Genomic DNA, 18,882 nt, shown 5'->3' with positions numbered 1-18,882 from the left:
TCAAAAAGTACATCATTGAAGTTACTTTCAAAAATTTGACTCACCTTATTGTGGTCAAACACATATCATCTGCCAAATAAAGTTACAATAAAAAAAAAAAAATCTTCATACACACGGTGGATTCATTCCTGACAATTTGTGGGTGATCAATTACGCACTTAATTACTGAAAATGCAAAATCAAGAGATATATAACAACCTCACAATGTTAAAACAAGAATGACACTCAACGCTTATCATTCTACTTTTCGTCCCAAGATGTCACGACATGACCTAAACCACAAGAGCTACAGTCAGCTCTGGCCAATCCCATTGGAGCCTCATGGTTCTGTCCTTTGTTATCTCCAATCCTATCATCCCAGAACCCAATCAGGAGCTTTCCTTCATATCCTCGGCTTGTGGTACACAAGATCTCTATTGCAAAACTTGAGCTAAACGACGACATTGAAGCTTCATGTTTGATTGATCTAAAGGAGGGATATTTCAGTGACCAAATGTCAAAAAAGGAAAAGAAAGAGGGACCCCTCTTCTTGAAAGAGATTCATGAAATCAGCCCTTATAGTGAAAATTATTATTGTTTTGTTTATACATCCATAATGCTGCTTCTTGAAGTAGTCGGTGCAGCTGGATGTCATGAATGATGCTAACAATTAATTTTTATAAGACATTTGGTGGAAATTTATCGTGCGGGAGACATTTGGTAAAGTTGGAATGCATATATGGTCTGATTCAAGCAAAAGAGAAAAAGGGATGGTTCACGCGGTGATCCATTTTCATTTCAGGATTCGATTCTTCCTTTTTACCTTAGCAATACTGAACCCTAAAACGACGGAGGAGGTTCATCATCCAGGTTCGATTCACGCAGATTTTTTTTTTTTTCTTTTTGGGGGGGGTGTATATCATCACCAGAAAAGAAGTGAGAAAAGGACAGAAGAATGGGAAGATGAAGATGGGTTGGAGAGGGCCTGGAGTTGTGACAGACAGAGCAAGACGATATGGTTGAATCTAAATCCATGCAAAGTGAAGCAGACAGACTGCGGAGACCGGGGAGGAAATGAATGATGACAATGTCGAAAAGATGGAAGATGATGAATGAATGAATGGGAAGTAATAAGAGACTAATGATGAAAATAGTTTTTTTTTTTTTTATTAAATGGGGTTGGTCCGTGTGTGTCAGACAGAAGGAAGGGCATGGCATGACATAGCTTAGCGACAGTCAAAGCTCCGCATCATTACACCAATCTGGCAACACATGGGAGCCTCTTCGTCCCATGCAAATGCAATCACAAGCTCATAAGCTAAAATAAAATCAATTCTTGCACATCTCTCGTAGAACACAAGAAAAGCTCAAAGAAGAGAGAGAGAGAGGAAGGTTAGGTACCTTGGGATCTCTGTGACTATGGATTCGATTCGGCGGGCGCTTGAAGGTGCTTCGGTCTGCTCTGCTCTGGAGAGGGAATCTAAGCGGAAGCAAGAATTGAGGGGAATGAAGCCTGGTCCGAGGCCATTGGAATGAATCCAAGATTGAGTCTTTGATGGGTAGTACTCAAGAACTTGAAGCCTTGAACCAGACAACATTCCCCACAAAACCTGAACTTCCCCATTTCTTCTTCTTCTTCATCATTGCTCTCTCTCTCTCTCTCTGATGATTAGCTGGGCGCCTGAGTGTGCGTGATATCTAATCTATTTTCTAGTCTCCCAGTCTCTCTCTCTCTCTCTCTCTCTCTCTCTCTGATCTCCCCATCCCTTTACTTTCCGTTGCATCGAATGAATAAATGAGATGAGAGGTTTGCCCCTGCTGATTATGAATGTGAATGCGGTGAATGATGACGACGACGATGATGATGACGACGATGAGAGAGAGAGAGGGAGAAGGGGGAGGGGTGGGGCCCAGGTGGTCTTGCCTGGAACCCAGCTGTAGGGTTAATGGTGGGTGAGGATCATTGTCTCAATAATTACATGGGCGGATGTATGTCTATTCAATTTGTACATAATCATGGCCCAGTGAAATATCTGCCGTCGGATCTGGGGGCCATCATTGGTGAGATTCAGGAGGGGATTCAATATGGACATCATGCATGCATGCATGACATTCAAGATGATGAGATTGGGGTGCACGTGGACCTGGAATTCCATTTCAAGATCTTGATCTTGGTGTGAAACCGGCAGATCTTCGCAATGGCTTTTTTTCTCCAACGAACCCCGGGGGAAAGTAGAAACGGGAAAGTGCAAAAGACAAAGAGAAAATCAACAAAGAGAGAAGTTGCTGTAGGGGTTCTATCTTTTCAGATTTCGTGGGCGATGGTTCAACTTAGGAATTGACTTTGACCCCATGCGTACGCCTATCCGGACCTTGAACTTTAGGCGGTTGGACGTGGACCATAGTCATACATGGGATGGAGGTCGGGGCGGTAAATCAGGAGGTCGCTGAGTTCGACGCCCGACAAATGAGCGGGGTAAAAGACGGTACCGAAAGCATACCAAAAGTTTAGCCGAAGACTAGCTAAATCCACAACCCCTCTCACGGGGCAATTCCTTTCGGAGAAAACGTCCAACTTTAGCTTCTTTAGGACCAAGGAGAGACCGATTTTGTCCTAAGCTATATATTCATTACCTTTACCAAAAAAAAAGAAAAAAGGAGAGAACGATTTTCACCACAGCGCTGCAAACTTGCACGACAGTCGATTGAAATCAAGGATGTGATTCTTTCCATTTTTTTTATTGTTCACCTTGGAGCAACTACAGGAGCTTGGCTCCAAAGCATCCTCAGTAGAACCAAAGCAAAGCATCCTCAGTAGAACCAAAGCAAAGCCTCTCCAGTAAAAACCCCAATCCACTAGTTCTAAAAGGCTGGTGAAACTGGAAAGATCATGGACTAGTAGTACTAATGAGTTGAAAAGGCCAAATCAGAAACTGAAAGAACACGATAACCCGAAAACATGCTCAGAGTCATATCATATCGAAACCAATATTACCATCGAGAGTCATATCATATCGAAACCAATATTACCATCGACATTGCGATACTCTTGAGACAACATAATGTCTGAATCTCAATAGCTACAAACCTATCTAAACTTTCTAGAATACCATCTCTCATAAGCATTCGCCACCCGATTGGCAGCTGGGCAGCAATCTACTTGGTCTTCTTCTTTGCCCTTAGCTGCAAAACAGGACGATAGATTATAAGTCCCTGTTCTCTATAGAAAGCAATATCCACAGCTCAAGAAGGTAGATCGAGCAATTGCCTACCTGATTGCTGTGCCTGCACTTCTTTTTCCTGCAGTTGGCAGCACGAGGGTGCAGGCGTGCATAGCATCTGCAGACCAGATTCAGCTTCAGCATCATGAGTGGCAAGCAACATACGACGAGCCACACGTATCATTGACCTAAAAATGTTACATATATTTGCACTCACTTGCGGCATATCATTTTGTCCTGGTTGAATTTCCTAGCCAAATGCCATCAAGGACGGCTCTATGATGCCACCACGAAGCCTCAGCACCAAGTGCAAAGTTGATTCTGCAAAATTCCCCATAGATATCCCGTGAACCAAAGTACAATCTCTGAAGATACAGCGGAAGCCCTAAATTCAGATCCAATAGATAAAGCTGGCAACGGTGAAAGTTTTACAATTGGAGATATCGAACCAGGCCGATTTCCTCCTTCGAGCTCTTCTACTCGAGCACAAGCCTAGATGAAACACTCACAGCACTACTTCTCTGCGCCTATACACGCTCACGGTTATCCTGATGCACGGCCGAACTCCGATCTTGCCGTATTCAAGAGCAATTATCTCATCCCTAACTGAATCGCGATAGAAACGAACCTTTCTGGATATTGTAATCGGCGAGCGTGCGGCCATCCTCGAGCTGCTTCCCGGCGAAGATCAGTCTCTGCTGGTCCGGCGGGATTCCTGATCGTTCACCACATGAGCGCACCTTCCTTGTCCTGAATCTTGGCCTTGACGTTGTCGATGGTGTCCCTGTACTCGACCTCGAGGGTGATGGTCTTGCCGGTCAGTGTCTTCACGAAGATCTGCATCTTCTCTCGCTCCCGATCCTCCTCCTCTCATCCTCCACCGGCTGCCGATAGCACCTCCGTCGCCTCGCGGCGGAAGAAGAATGGAGCTCCGCCGGAGAGAGATTGGATTAGGGCTTTTTCCTGAGGCTCCGCCAAGGGATGGTGGAATTTGGGCCTTTCGATTGGGCTCGATTGGGCTTCATTGGGTGGGCTGATTCTCATTAGACGCTCGGCCCAACAGTTCAAAACTCATATATATATATATATATGTAGCTTTATGGTTCGTATTAAAGTCTCATGAAAATAGTGAGAGAGAGTCAAAAGATTATACTTCTGGAAATTGCGAATATGAATAATCATGTTTTCTCTTTTTTACTAGATTTGTCATTTGCTAGCTTACCAATCTCATCAATGTTGCTATAACCCGTTTATATTTTTTATCATTGTTGAACTTGTGACTCTGAAATATTGCAATCAGCTTTTCTTTGTTTAAAATATAAATGGTACAATACTTATGGATTGTTTGAGGAGGATATTGCATTTATGCACCTGTGGTTTCTTTAATAGTAAATCATGAGAGATTCTTACCATATTGGTTTGTGTATTTTTAAGTTCATTTATATCAATATGTCGTTCATATTGCATAATTTTTAGGTTATGAAAGTATACAACTTTATTATTGTGATTTACCAAATAGTAAATAGGATATAGTAAAGTCTTTGAATTTCCTATCCTATCATATATGTCCTATCTTGGCTAAAAATCAAGATAATCAAACTCAACCTAGGTTCTTGGAAATTTCTCTTTTCAACAAAACTAATTTTTATGGAAGTAAGATCTAACAATTAAACAAATATAGGGTGCGTTTGGTTCGGCTTTGCAAATGAGCATTGGGGAAATGCAAATACCTTTGATTTAAAACCCATTGAGAAAATGCAAATTACATTTGGTAAAAAAATCCTTTACAAAACTGCTTTATCCTAAATAGTGTTTGGCAAATATTTTTTTTTTTTTTTGCAAATGGCTTTTAGGTCTAATTTTTATGCTTAAAAAAAAAAAAAAAACCCTCTAGCAAAGGGCAAATGTTGCCGACAAGATTTGGCTGCTGTTGGAGGCTGTTGCCCAAGGTCATGCAACCTGGGGCAAGGGTCATGTGAACCCAGGCGGCCGTCGCCAAGGTCATGCGACCCACGTGGTCCTCCCATGACTTCGCTGACGCCTTGCCAATCTCTCCTCAACCCTTTGCCTGCCTGATCAACCCTTGCTGGCCACCCTCACCGATTGCTCTTACTAGTTGCCCTTTCTCAAGAAGAGATGAACAATAACAAGGACAAAATTAGAAAATTAAAAAAAAAAAAATTGGTGAGAATAGTTTTGGAAGAAAAAATTTAGTTTTAACATTAGGTCAAATGTTGAAAGCCCGATGCTAATCGCTATTAGCATTACTAGCATTGAGCATCTAAAAGCCCTTCAAATGGATTGCCAAACATCACAGCATTTTCCTAATGGGTTTTGTGGCCTCCACTTTAAATTGTAATTAAATGAGAAAGGGCAATTTTTAATCGGGTGGATTTAGTTGTATGAGAGGTGGAAATAGGGTTGCTTTTTGCACAACATCTTCTGAAAAAATAATTGGTCATATCGTTTAGAAAAATTAATCAATGTCAACAATAATTTATGCCTAACTATTTTCATAGGCAATGTTTCATTCTTTTATTTTTGTAAACGATTATTTTTCGAAAATATCTTTTATTAGTTTTGACTTTTTCGTGAAATAAAACTCATCCTAAGCCAAGGGAAGTGCTCCTTTTATCGTGGGGAGGAAGCACCTGTCGGTGTCATTTCAGCACGCCGGAGTCCATTAACAAAGAGCATATGCTTTAAGCGTGACATGACATGTCGCGCTATTGCTCCTTCCTTACCAAGAGGCATCGCTAGCTAACCTTCAAACCTCTCCTCCGAAATCAACTCCCTTCCGGCCTTCGTTCGGCAAAACCAGGGAAAAACACAGGAATTCAATGGCTGAGACCGTGCCCGCGACGGTGCCGGCGAAGAGGAAGGTGGAGGTGTTGGGTTCGGAGGAGGAATTGGCGGCGGCTCGCCAAGTACGTCGCGGATCTCTCCGATAAGTTTGTCCGAGAGAAAGGGCTCTTCACCGTCGTTCTCTCCGGAGGCTATCTCATCGACCTCCTCAGGTGCACTCTCCATTTTCTTGAATTAAGTCCGTGAATCTTCCAATTCTCTGTGCATCAATAAACGCGCGGTTATAATGACAAAGCCTCACAGCCCAGTTACGGAACAACCCCGGCTATAGACCGTAGATTGTGCAAGCTGATCTGGAGATCACCAGGAACTCTAATGTGCTTTAGTATCAAGTCCGATTTATTTGGTGATGAAGTGTGCATAAGGCTTGTTTGGATATAATTTCTGCAATGTGTTTCAGGTTATTGTATATGCTCATGCCCATAATTTTTTCAGGAAACTGGCGGAACCGCCGTATGTGGAATCAGTCGAATGGTCGAAATGGCATGTCTTTTGGTTGGACGAGAGGGTGGTTCCTAAGACTCATCCTGACAGCAACTACAAGCTTGCCTGCGATGGTTTACTCTCCAAGGTAAAAGGCCTCGATTTTGACTAGGCACGAAACAATAAATTCTAATTTCATATCTTGGACAATCACCTATTAGCAGATAATTACGTGTTTACATGGTTGTTAGAGCTTATCAGATTCACCACCATGAACCCATGAGAAGAATAAATTGCCTTGATCCAGAAAGATTGGACCATCACTCATAAGGACGAATGCTCGTTCGAGGGAAAATAGGACTCTCATTAGCTATTCAGATTTCTAGCAATGTGGAAGATGCATGATTAGCAGTTTGAGATATGAATGAGCTGATAATTCTTAGCTTGATTTAGATAAGACCCAAATCTTGGTACTTCGATCTGAGGAAAGGTTTCTCCTTACAAAGATGAAATGTTTGCTTGATTTTAATGAAGCAACCTCATCATCTGTGCTTCCTTCAGGTACCGGTTGTTCCTGAAAATGTTTATGCCATTAACGATACGCTGTCAGCTGAAGGTGCAGCAGATGATTATGAGGCCTGTCTAAGGTACTTAGTCGAGAGCGGTGTATTAGCTCCATCAGCTGCTAGCAAGTTCCCGAAGTTTGATCTGATGCTGCTCGGCATGGGACCCGATGGTCATGTGGCGTCTCTGTTCCCAGGGCATCCTCTCCTCGAAGAGAAAGAGAGGTGGGTCACTTTCATCAAGGACTCGCCGAAACCGCCTCCGCAACGAATCACTTTCACTTTCCCAGTGATCAATTCATCCGAGTACATCGCTCTCGTGGTTGCTGGGACTGGCGAAGTGGATGCCGTGCACACTGCATTAGGGAACAGTGGGGATGCTAAAAGTTACCTGCACAAATGGTGACACCCGAGGGGGAGTTAACTTGGTTTCTGGACAAGGATGCGGCTTCTAAACTTTAGAGATTGGCTTCTTCGTTTTGATCTGTGTCTGATGCGGGTAAGTTGCTTGGTTTCATCAGCAAAGTAGCTTTATTTATGTGCTGATGCATTCCAAGTAACTTTTTAATTAGTGTGCAATTTAACATCCCTCTTTTGAATAAGTCTGTACTTTTAAGATTTGCCCTTGTTGACTCTCGTACGGATATGCATGTCCGAGTGATGCTATTTTAGGCCTATCCTTGCAACTTTCAATGAATGGAGAATGTGCAGGCTGTGATCAGGCACGAGTATTATGGACTTGAAACTCTGAAGATCTAACTAATAGAGACAGATGAAAACTTAAGTATGAACCCAAACGATGGAAATTTGGACATAAACCAAAAGCTTAAGTAGAAACTGTCAAGAGTCGAAGAGGGAGTATTGTTGCACAATCTAAGGACTTCCTCCTCATACGATGATCACCATCCAGTTAGCCAGTTGGCACTATCCACCCTGCTTATCCTCAATTATATGCAGAAAAATAGACCCCTCAAGAAGGAATGTTGGACGTCCATACAAACTCTGTAATATTCTTTATCGTTGTACAGTCGGACTGTGGAAGCTAACCCGAGAATCAACAAAGGTGCAAGAAGCTGCAACACATCGATCTAGATTGCATGGTCTTAGCAGGATTGGGTTGCCCGTGGCGGAACATAAGTCCGCTTTTGTGGGACGGTCGAGGCATCCATCTCACTTGATTAGAATTTTCTCATCATCTATCTCCCAGTATCGCCTTGACCCGCCTCTTTGAAATCGCTGGTTCCATCTCTTCGTGCACAAATTGAGAGAGAATGAGGTTATTACTGCAAATATAGCAATCCTGTCCAGAGCATGAAGATCTTAATAGTCTCTTTTCTTTTTCTCTCAGTGTCTCTGATGGCAAGAATCTGAATTCAGGACTGTAGATCGATTGTGCAGCACAAACTAACTGGTCAATGCGATCAAAATTTCATCCCCTCCAGGATGTTATTCCAAGAACAGTGTCCTGTCATTCACCTACATCGCAAGTTCGCAAATTTGCTTCACTAACCAATATTAGCCCTCACCTCATTTGATCTTCTGATAGTGCTTGGCGTCAAATATTTCCTACTCCGACTAGAATTACATGTTTTTCTTAGTGCTGCCATCAATGATATTGTCGGAGCAGGCAAGAGCGCATACTTCATCGAGCAACATCCACCAACCTTCAAGGAATGAATCTCCAAATCTAACGTTTGCTGTATAAAACTTAATGAAGCACAAGTGATAAAAACTAGTTCCAGTTCTATTCTCAGAAAACTCAACACGGTGGAGTTTTTCGATTGGGCGCAATTTTTTGTTTGACTTCAGCTCTTCGTGACTTCTAAAAGCAGCAGCATATCATGAACAATTACTTGGTTTCTTTAGTTGTTGCATTCGATCGTACACAGAAAGAACAAGAAACGCGATGGATGCTCTGCTTGGGTTGCTACTTGCTACTGAAATCCATGAATAGGAATTATTGAGTCAAGGTTTGAATCCTGCGTGTTTATCTTTAAAAATTTATGATGATCAGCCTTCTGCTACTACCCGTCGGCCAGCAACTTCCTTTTCTTTTCCTGTTTTGTTTTGGCATCATGAGATGCTCCATTTTCATCACCTCTGGGTTTCAGCGAGGAGGCAAGCATGAATGAATTTTTCGGAGAATGAGAACTGCAACTGAAAAGGCCCTTTAATGAAATCATTAGGGCCAACAACACTATCCATTGCTCATAGAATCTCACCAGGGATTACCATTCTAATGCAAATTTCAATTCTTGTGCTCTATATATACACACGCAATATAGCATCAAGGACTTACTTTTCAGACTCATATACTCACACTGAAGCAATAATATCAACCTTATTCATCATGATGCTGATACATTCTCTATTTGCTTTGTCATCTACGAATGATGAGCTATCATTTTTTCTACCTTATGTGCTTGAAAACTTGCCATACTAGGTCTGATTCTGCCATAAGCTTTACTAAGAAAAACCAAACTTAACAAAACTTTTTGACCCTTCGATCTGAAATCTACTCTCCCTTCAAAAAGTTCATGCATATTGGAGGCTGAATCTTGGCCAGATCAAGGATCACCGAAGGTAGAATCCACAGTCCATCGCCACATATCAGACCAGAAGCTGCTGCGGGAACCATAAGCGCCGTGTTTTTGCTGTTCAGCTTGTGCCACACGAAAACGATCAGGCTCCCCAAGCACATGTCGATTGCAAAGTTGGCCCCAACGAGGAAAGGCACGGCCATGGCCATGGGGAGGGGCACCCATTTCGCGATGTTTTTTGGCAAAAGGTCTCTTGCTAAATTGGCCGACACGGCAAAGCCAAAGAAGCCGTAACACAGCTGCAAGCAGTGTTTTGGAAGGGCAGAGAAGCCTTCTACGCCCAAAACTGCCATGTTCCGGTAAACGAGGGCATAAGGAGCTGGATATTCTCCGTTCGGATCCCCGATATTGAAATCCTTGTAAAACAGAAAGAATGTAAGGGGAGCAACTATGCAGCCTATAGCAGTGCCGAGTGCCTGGCTGAGAAGCATTGCTCGTGGAGAAGTGAAGGTTAGATGGCCGGTCTTGAAGTTGTGCATCAAATCCGAAGAGATGGACACAATCGACTTAATCAGGCCACACCCAACAAGCCCCGCAACTACCCCAGACTCCTTCCCTGTTACCGCGGCGAGCGCAAAGAGTGTGACTTGTCCATAATTGGAAGCCATGTTCATGTCAGTAAGGCCCACACTGTACGCATTGCAGAAGCTAAGGGACGGTGCGAGAATATATGCGACGACCACGTAATACCACTTGAGCTCAGGGAAGATGAGAGGGATCACGATGATGGAGATGATGGAGAAGAAAATGTACCCGAACAAAGCCAACTTCAGGGGAATTCTCTCTCTCAAGAAAACTTCATTACGCTGAAGATCATCAAGAGACTGGTTTTCATTCTCAGGAACTGAAAAGAATAAAAAGTAAAACTGGGTTAGCCAGATACCTTCAGCAGGTACAAAACATTGCATAAATCCCTATTAAGATAAAGAACACAACATATTGTATTGCTTTGCTTACGTGTTTTATTGTTCTTCATGTTCAATTTGGCGTGGAGGCTTCGGGCAGTGAAAAACAGTATTTTGAGGAAATTGTAGAGGCCGTCACCAAGAATTAGAGAGATAGAAATGAAGACCTGCACAAGCACATCAAAAAACAGGATTACTGCTTGATGGAATATCCGTGGCACAGGCTTAACAAGATGGTCTGAGGCTTCGATACTCACCTTGTAGCCAGTTATACTCTTCATGCTGCTGTCCTTCAACGTCTCAGGGTACCACTTACCTTTAAGCCCACCTACGAGGGGCCACATTATTCCATAAGAGAGAACCGCGCCGAGAAGCAAAGACAAGTTCACTAGATGCGGACAGATCATCCCAGCCCCGACATACGTCGTACTGAAGTCGAAGAAAAACCTGCAAAACAATACATCACCTGTTGGGTTACGACGACTCGAGTGGTGGCACTAAGGAAGGGAAAAAATGAAGAGTTCGAGCACACACGAGTGTTGCCAAGCTTTCAACCCGAATGTCGGAAATTGGGCAAATCCACATTTGGGTCCACCTGAGTAAAACCACTGGAAGAACCCCCAGAGGAAACTCAACGAGAAGAATTTCGTGAAACCATGGACCTGTTTCCTGCATGACAAAACTTGTTTAATCTCATTCGCTCCATGGATCACGCAGAGTTAGAGCTGAGCAATCGAAAGGCGAAACTAGGAAGGTTGCATGCGTACTTGGCCATCTCGTCACCTTTAGGAGTATGGAACCCGTTTATGAGAACGGCAGTCGCAGCTCCGCTTGGATAAGTTAGCTTGGAGTCTATTATCATTATCTGTCACACACGAACATATTAACATACTGTCTCACGATGCTCGCTCGAAGCGCTTTCGGTAATTGAGTGATCTCAACATTTTCGGCAATAAAAAGACCAGTTAGATCGTGGAACATCCATCAAAAGCATGGCATGTCGTCAAACACAGTGTAATAAAAAAAGTCACCTTTCTCAGAGGAACCAAAGCCGTAATCCCCACGAAGCTAGTCACGTATAGGAAGCCGGTCATCCAACCAATGCTGGGTTCCGTAATGCCCTTGGGATTATTCCCAGGCGTATTCACACCGGCCAGCTCATATGTTCTCCTGTTTAGGCCCAACAGATAAGAACCGAAACCACCTGTACGAGGAAATATCAATGAGGAATTGTGATCATTCAGGTAAAACAAGATGAAAAAAGTACAGATATCAGCAAGGAAAAGAAGTTCCACCTCCGAAGGCAATGGCATAGCAAGCAACTGCGCAGGTTCGAACGGTAGTATTCTCCTGCCGGGTGAATGGGGTTGTCACAATTCCGGCCTTGTGTAGCAGCTTAGTCCAAGTCCGGATGAACACAAAGCTGAGGAGCGCAGCTGAGACGTTAAGGTTCGGGACTAGACCCGTGGTGAGGTTCAGCTTCGTCCCTATCACGCTGTAGATGATTCCTATGGCTGTGCTAGTGACAATTCCCCTGACCGTGATCTGTTTCCACCATGGCATGATTCTTTTCACGTCGTCAGGCTCGATACGCCCCTCCTGTGGGTCGCTTCTGTCAAATTGCTCCTCCGCCCGCACTTCCTCAATGCTCATGCTTCCAGTTATCCGATTGAAAACGCGAAAGGTCCTCTTCTTATCTAATTTGTCAACTAACACAGATTAGATCTCGGTATGCCAATAGAATGTGAAGGCTTGTACGTATACATACAGTACGGCTCATGAAATCGGAAAAGTCACCAAGCTCACCTCAGTTTCGTCAATAACACGGATCTCTTTCCTTCTTCGCGAATCTGAAGTTGACCCTTCTTATAATTTATAGAAAAGGGACTGTTCCTTGGCTTGCCTCTCGACTAAACACCCAGATATGAACGTTCAATGCTCTTCCGAGAGGCCCCAAGATGTAGAGCATTAACTGCAGCGCTGAAAAAAAAATCACTCGGTTCAATGCATGCATAATGCATACAGGCCACACGATGTCAGAAGTTTGGATGATAGAGAGTAGTAGATGGTTTTGGACTGTTTGAAATTCTCTTCTATATCTTTCATGTGTATAATTACATCACTATTTATAAAACAAGATATCATTTAAGATCACTTCCTATCAGCATGAGATCAATTAAGAGCACATCTTCAACGCTCCCCCTCAAGCTTGGCAGCCTATACACATCAAAGATGCCTAGCTTGCTTAACAGATACAAATGTTGCCTTTGACATAAGGCCTTGGTAAAAAATATCTGCGGGCTGCTCTGCCGTTCTTATTCCTTTTGTTTCTGATCACCTCACTTTGAATCTTGTCTTGGATGAAATGACAGTCAACTTCTATATACTTTGTCCTTTCATGAAAAACTAGGTTTATTGCAAGTTTTAGTGCAGCATCGTTATCACAATATAAGATGGTGGGCTGATTCACCTGTATACCGAGATCTTGAAGAAGGCCTCTTATCCAAACTATCTTGCAGTTAGTTTTTGCCATCGCTCGATATTCTGCCTCGGCGGATGATAAGAAAACAATAGATTGTTTCTTCGTCTTCCATGAAAGTAGAGAATCTCCTAGCTTTATACAGAAACCTGTACCGGATTTGTTACTCATAGGACATGTAGCATAATCTATGTTGCATTATGCTAACATCTCCATGTTGCTGTCTCAAGATAACAATATTCCTAGTCCTGGACATCCTTTCAAGTATTTTATAACTTTTAATGCTACATTCATGTGAGACTGTTTTGGAGCATGCATGAATTGACTAAGAGTATGTACCGCATACCAAATGTCAGGTCTAGTCATGGTCAAATAGATGAGTTTTCCAACAAGTTTTTGATAAGCAGAAGGGTCCTTAAGCAAAGGATCCTTGTTTACAGGTGACAATCCTTTGTCATATTTAGCTGTTGTCAACCTGACATTCTGTTCGATTGGAATAGTAGCTAGCTTAGATCCCGACAATCCTGCTTCCAAGATAATTTCCAAGACAAATTTGCGTTGGCTAAGACAGATGCCTTTATTTGACTGTGCAATTTCTATCCTAAGGAAGTATTTAGGAGGTCCCAAATCCTTAATGTGAAATGTAGAATGCATATATTTCTTAAATCTATCAATGGCAGATGCATCATTTCCCATAATGAGTATATCATCCACATATATAAGTAAGTAGATTGATGATGTACCTTCTTTCCATGTGAATAAAGCATGGTCATGCCTGGATTGTTAGAAGTTTGCAGTCACAAGTGCATCAATGAATTTCGCATACCATTGACGAGAAGCTTGTTTGAGGCCATATAGGGATTTACAGAGACAACATACATTATTCTCTCCCTGTCTACGCAATCCCTGTGGAAGATCCATATAAATTTCTTTTTCGAGATCGCCATGAAGAAAAACATTGTGGACATCCATCTAATGAAGAGGCCAATCACGAAGAGCAGCAATAGAGAGAAAATACCGCACTGTGACTTCCTTTGCAACAGGAGAGAAGGTTTATGTATAATCAAATCCTTCCCTTTGTGTGAATCCCTTGACAACTAATCTGGCTTTATAATGTTCAATAGATCCGTCCACTTTGTATTTGATCTTGTATACCCATTTGCAGCCTATGAGTTTTTGATGCAGAGGTAGGTGAACAATATCCTAATTCTTATTCTCCATAAGGGCTCGCAATTCATCTTCCATTGCCCGTTGCCAACGAGGATCTTTGGCTGCCTCATTATATGATGAAGGTTATCGTTGCTCAGAAATTTTGCTGATGCTGCACCTATGTTCGAGCGAGAGATGAACAAAACTAACATAGAAGGAGATGGGATATTGTGTACTAGATTTGTGCAAAGAAGAGCAAACATAATTCGCTGTCCATGTAGGTGGTCAAATTGTGCGACTGGAACGTTGAGGATTAACTGGTACAGGTATAACATCATCCTGTGATGCAGTAGGCGAATTTCCTGCCGGAATAGGTGATTCTGAGAGCATAGGTCTCTCAGATATTGCTAAAGATGGATGAATAGATGCTTCATTTTCAATTGTCTGTGCAGACCTTGCTTCAATGTCAAGAGATGCTGTAGAAGGCGAAACCTATGGAAGCATAATTATTGGTGCCCTTGGAGGATCATCTTCACTTAAAAAAGGACGATGAGATGTAGCAAGATCATCTTGTGGATAAGAAGGTGACTCATCTTTGAAAGGAAAAATATTTTCATGAAAAACAACATCTCTACTAACAAAAAAACGTCCACCGGATGGATCAATGACTAAATATCATTTCTGTTGAGTAGGATATCCCATGAATATGCACTTTAGAGCACGAGGACCCAACTTGTCCTGGGGACCCAGATAGACACATGGCATAAACACCCAAAAACACAAAGATGTCGAATGTCTGGACGTTTACCAAATAACAATTCAAAAGGAGTCCTTCCATTGAGAACACGAAATGGCATCTGATTGATTATATATGTTGCTGTTGTGACATCCCGAAATTTGGCCCCATTTCGAATATATGAAATGATTGTTTCGTCAACGCGCTTATGGTCGTTTTACTTGGAACTGATCACTCACGAGTTAACTAATCTATTATGTGAAGTCGTTAAGGGATATAAACATGACAGACTAGAGAATTCGATCGGAAATCGATTGCTCGACCATAATAATCGGCAAGGGTCAATATAACACTGTTATAAATCGATTAGCGAACGAATATAAGTCAATTTGACAAAAGTACGTAGTAGAATTGTGGATGATTCCGCACAATTGGGATATTCGCATCGAACGATGGTAAACCGATTTTTATATTGATATTATATTCGGGAAATGTAATTGACCCATCGATATTTTATGACAACCGAAAGTTGTCTACGATTCGGAGATGCATAAACGTGGATCGAAATTTATCGACCACGGGTCAAACGCGCTGAAATTCTTAAAAGTTACCCGATAAGTTAGGTCGTACTAAAGTCGCATTCAGCCGATTTTAACCACGAAATTGAATTCGGTTTTGGGAATTGGACGTTCGAGCGTGTCACGATTCATTTATTGGACGTCGTCTCATCTTTCGGCGAATTTTCGTCGAGTCTGAAATTTTGCAGAAAAACGATTTTTGGACAAAAAGGAAAATAAAAAGGAAATTCGGATGGGATGAAAAATAGGGTTTTTCTGCCTCCAAATTGGCTTAATTGGGTGAAATTAAAGCTAATTTCTAATTGGGTGGGCACAAGAATTTGAAGCATGAAGACTTTGGGGGCAAAGTGATGATGAATTAGATATTTTACTACATTCTCATTGGTTGTTCATTTGACTTGTTTTTCTTTCTCTCTCTCCCACTCTTCTCCCTCCCTTTCATGCGTGAAGCCTCCCCTCCTTTTGTAGACAGCCCTTTTCTTCCCCTTTTCCCCAATTCTTCCTCAACTTTCTTCATTCCTTCATCCCAGCCACGCCAGCCTTCTTCCATCACTCCCTTGGCCACACCACAACCGTCCAGCACATCCACAAGCAACTCCCACCGCAACTCCATTTCCCACATCGCCCAGCACCATCCATCATCCCCTTCAGGCCACTTCACCCCATGCCTCCATCACATCATTTCCCCTCATCATCATCACCAAGTCCACCCGCTAACCCAAATTCCACAGTCACCAACACCCTTACAGTAGCTTCATCATCCATCGCCATCTCCACCCACCGATCAGCCAGCCACCACCCTGTCCATCTCCATCCACCATCGGCCAGTAGCACCACCCGCAAGGACCAGCCCCAAGCCAAGCTAAGCCCCCCTTGGCCGTGAGCTTCGCCTTGCCGTAATAGCCACTGTCGAGCCTCCGCTCAAGCCATGGTTGTCTCGAGTTTTCATCGCCATTCCCGTGAGCCCATTGCTGTCGAAAACTATTAGTTAACTCCCTAATCTTTGATTAGGTCATTAATTGTGTTTAAGTGGTGTTTAGATTGGTGCTAATCATAGTTAGATTAGTGCTAGTGAGGATTAGTTATAGTTAATCCTAGATTAGTGTCAACGAAGCTTGGTTAGGTTAGTTAACCATGGTTAGGTTAATTAATCATGGTTAGATTAATTAATCATGGTTAGGTTAATTAATCATTGTTAGGTCAATTAAGTTGGATTTCTCTTCGGATCTGTTTACTGAACACTCGCTGTTTGCTACTTGCGTGGGTTAAAATGTGCTATGATTTTGGGGTTGTTTACTTTTTGAAAAATGTTCTAAACATCTTCATTTATGACATATATTTTATTCAAGATTTTCGAGATTTAAAAGAACAAGATTTCAACTTTGTTGCATGCAAGGCAGAATCTTGTTTTGTGCTTGAACCAGTAACCTTTTGATATTTAAAGGATTTTTATCAACTTTTAGCGTTTGATTTTTGAAAGAGTTTCTTCACAAAAGTTTTTCATCACATCTTAAAGTTTAATATAGTCAAATTTCCGAGCAAACGAATGAGTTTTGGACCCGAACCAAGCTGATTTTGGAAAACATAATTTATGTACACGGACGCAATTTTGGTAACGGTTTGAGTGATTTACTGCTCTTATTTTAGGAAAATCTGGGTCAAGGTGTCTCCATAAAAAGTGTTCATTTAAGTGTCCTTTATAGCATATTTAAATTTGAGGATTTTCTGAACTTGTTTGGTTATGTTTTTGGAATTAATCTTGGAGACATGCGAGTGGACTCGGTTTCTGTCGGTAAGGGCCGGTTGTGGTTTTGTGGTTGTTCTTGGTGTCTTACTTGCTGGAAAATATACATCTTGTGATTTGGTTGATTTTTGGCATGCTGAGAACTTATGCGTAATTTTGCTAGCTTAGACGTGCTATGTTATGCAATTGAGTGATTGATGGTAGTTAATGATTTTTAGTACAAAACTTGGTTTTATGGGCATTTAAATAGAAAAATTCAAGGTGTCGGGTTTTGACACCAACTTTTATGTACTATATAAAACCGTATAGTTTTTAAATGAAAGTGTAAGTTTGACAGTTCGATTTTGAATACTTGACCACGCACGAATATTTTATCGGGATTTTTAATAGAACGAAAAACTGGCCAAGTTGATTATTTGAAAACAAAGCATTTGAAGGTAAAGTATGGTGTTCTTGGCTAAATATGTGCTTGTGTGATCACCCAAAGACCCTAATGCGTTTACGCGGGGTAGTGAACCCGTCCTGATGCATTTACGTAGGATGATGCTTAATTAAGTTCGGATGCCCCCAGGTCAATGCGATATTGTTCGCGGATGAATTTCGAAACGATGCTCTTTATAGAAATGCCGTCTTGATGCGTTTACGCGGGACGTTGCTATGCTCGATGGGGTGAGACGATACCCGGTTACGTCGGATGACCACCAACTTTTGAGTTGGTTGTAGCCGATGGGTCGTAATAACCGGAACACGCCTGAATGGTTGTGTTATTGCGCTCGATTATGGGGCAAAATTGTTTGGCATGGTATGGCACGTGTCAAAATGGTTTTACCTTATAATCTGGACCTATGTGAATGTCTAGAAGATGAGAATCATGTGTTCTAGTTATTAATTAAGCTTGTTGAATATATAGTGGCATGTGATGTGCTAACCTGCAGGGGTGTGCCAAGGCGAGGTAAGTTTGTTTGTGGTGCATGTTTAGGCTGCTTCTGAGATGAATTTGCGTCCTAATCGGGGTTTAGGTTGTTGACTCGCTGAGATTTAACTCATCCCGTCGTGGTTAACATTTTTAGGACTGTAGCATGGAGATCTGCTGAGTGTGGATGTGGTAGGCGCGAGATGCGACACCTTTTGCTTGGCTTGTCGCTAGTGAAGTTTAGATTGAACCCTAATCCTTAGAGATTTTTGAAAGGATTGATAGGAAGTGGTTGTGGAAAGGCTTGTAAATATTAAATTTCTTAGGGTTAACAGTTGATAAATGAATAAGTTGTTTTTGGCAATGTTTGTTGTGTTTGTACTATCTCTATGTTTGTTTGTTGGTCGGGTGTTTATTTAATTCACTTGCGCATGTGCTTAATTGAAAGATAAAAAGAATGGGTCGGCGACGCATCCTGGGACGTTGCATTTTTAATTGACCGTCGAGGGATATGCGTGTACCCGGGGTTCGGGGCGTGACAGTTGTGACCACACAATCTCTCCAAAACATTTATGGAATTAAAGCTTGGTATTTAAGAGCTCGGGCAACTTCTAATAGATGACGGTTTTTTTATTTCTATGATCCCATTTTGTTGGGGAGTATAGACACAAGAATTTTCATGAAGGATTCCATTGGAAATAAATAATTATTGCGATGCGACCTCGGG

General features: G+C 42.1%; 3 protein-coding genes and 1 pseudogene across 3 annotated transcripts in view; 1 reads left to right on the top strand and 3 right to left on the bottom strand.

Annotated features, from left to right (window-relative positions):
* Positions 1 to 1,633, bottom strand: LOC120289337. Its single transcript, XM_039304078.1, has 2 exons — positions 1,381 to 1,633; positions 1 to 466 (listed from the first exon to the last, which is right to left on the bottom strand). Exons 1-2 carry the CDS (start codon positions 1,575 to 1,577, stop codon positions 241 to 243), a joined length of 423 nt encoding a protein of 140 aa, XP_039160012.1. The 5' UTR covers positions 1,578 to 1,633; the 3' UTR covers positions 1 to 240.
* Positions 1,634 to 2,987: 1,354 nt separating this feature from the next.
* On the bottom strand, positions 2,988 to 4,143 carry LOC104424237 (annotated as a pseudogene).
* A 1,715-nt stretch (positions 4,144 to 5,858) lies between these two features.
* On the top strand, positions 5,859 to 7,776 carry LOC104424233 (probable 6-phosphogluconolactonase 4, chloroplastic). The gene is given in 5 exon segments (XM_010036596.3): positions 5,859 to 6,120; positions 6,122 to 6,217; positions 6,501 to 6,636; positions 7,050 to 7,436; positions 7,439 to 7,776. Coding segments are annotated over 5 exon segments (774 nt in total). The 5' UTR covers positions 5,859 to 6,040; the 3' UTR covers positions 7,514 to 7,776.
* A 1,574-nt stretch (positions 7,777 to 9,350) lies between these two features.
* Positions 9,351 to 18,882, bottom strand: part of LOC104424234 (metal-nicotianamine transporter YSL2) — a 29,479-nt gene continuing 19,947 nt past the window's right edge. Inside the window, exons 3-10 of the mRNA XM_039304973.1 lie at positions 14,490 to 14,676; positions 11,852 to 12,265; positions 11,588 to 11,760; positions 11,324 to 11,421; positions 11,091 to 11,225; positions 10,814 to 11,003; positions 10,609 to 10,723; positions 9,351 to 10,495 (exon numbers count right to left, since the gene is read on the bottom strand). Coding sequence (XP_039160907.1) covers positions 9,567 to 10,495; positions 10,609 to 10,723; positions 10,814 to 11,003; positions 11,091 to 11,225; positions 11,324 to 11,421; positions 11,588 to 11,760; positions 11,852 to 12,265; positions 14,490 to 14,676 — 2,241 coding nt within the window. The 3' untranslated portion in view covers positions 9,351 to 9,566. The remainder of the gene's footprint in view (positions 10,496 to 10,608; positions 10,724 to 10,813; positions 11,004 to 11,090; positions 11,226 to 11,323; positions 11,422 to 11,587; positions 11,761 to 11,851; positions 12,266 to 14,489; positions 14,677 to 18,882) is intronic.

This window comes from Eucalyptus grandis, chromosome 11 (genome assembly GCF_016545825.1).
Source record: "Eucalyptus grandis isolate ANBG69807.140 chromosome 11, ASM1654582v1, whole genome shotgun sequence".
In the NCBI taxonomy this organism is placed as follows: Eukaryota; Viridiplantae; Streptophyta; class Magnoliopsida; order Myrtales; family Myrtaceae; genus Eucalyptus; species Eucalyptus grandis.
The sequence above is the reverse complement of the archived record's forward strand: the minus strand, read 5'-3'. Positions and strand labels throughout refer to the sequence as shown.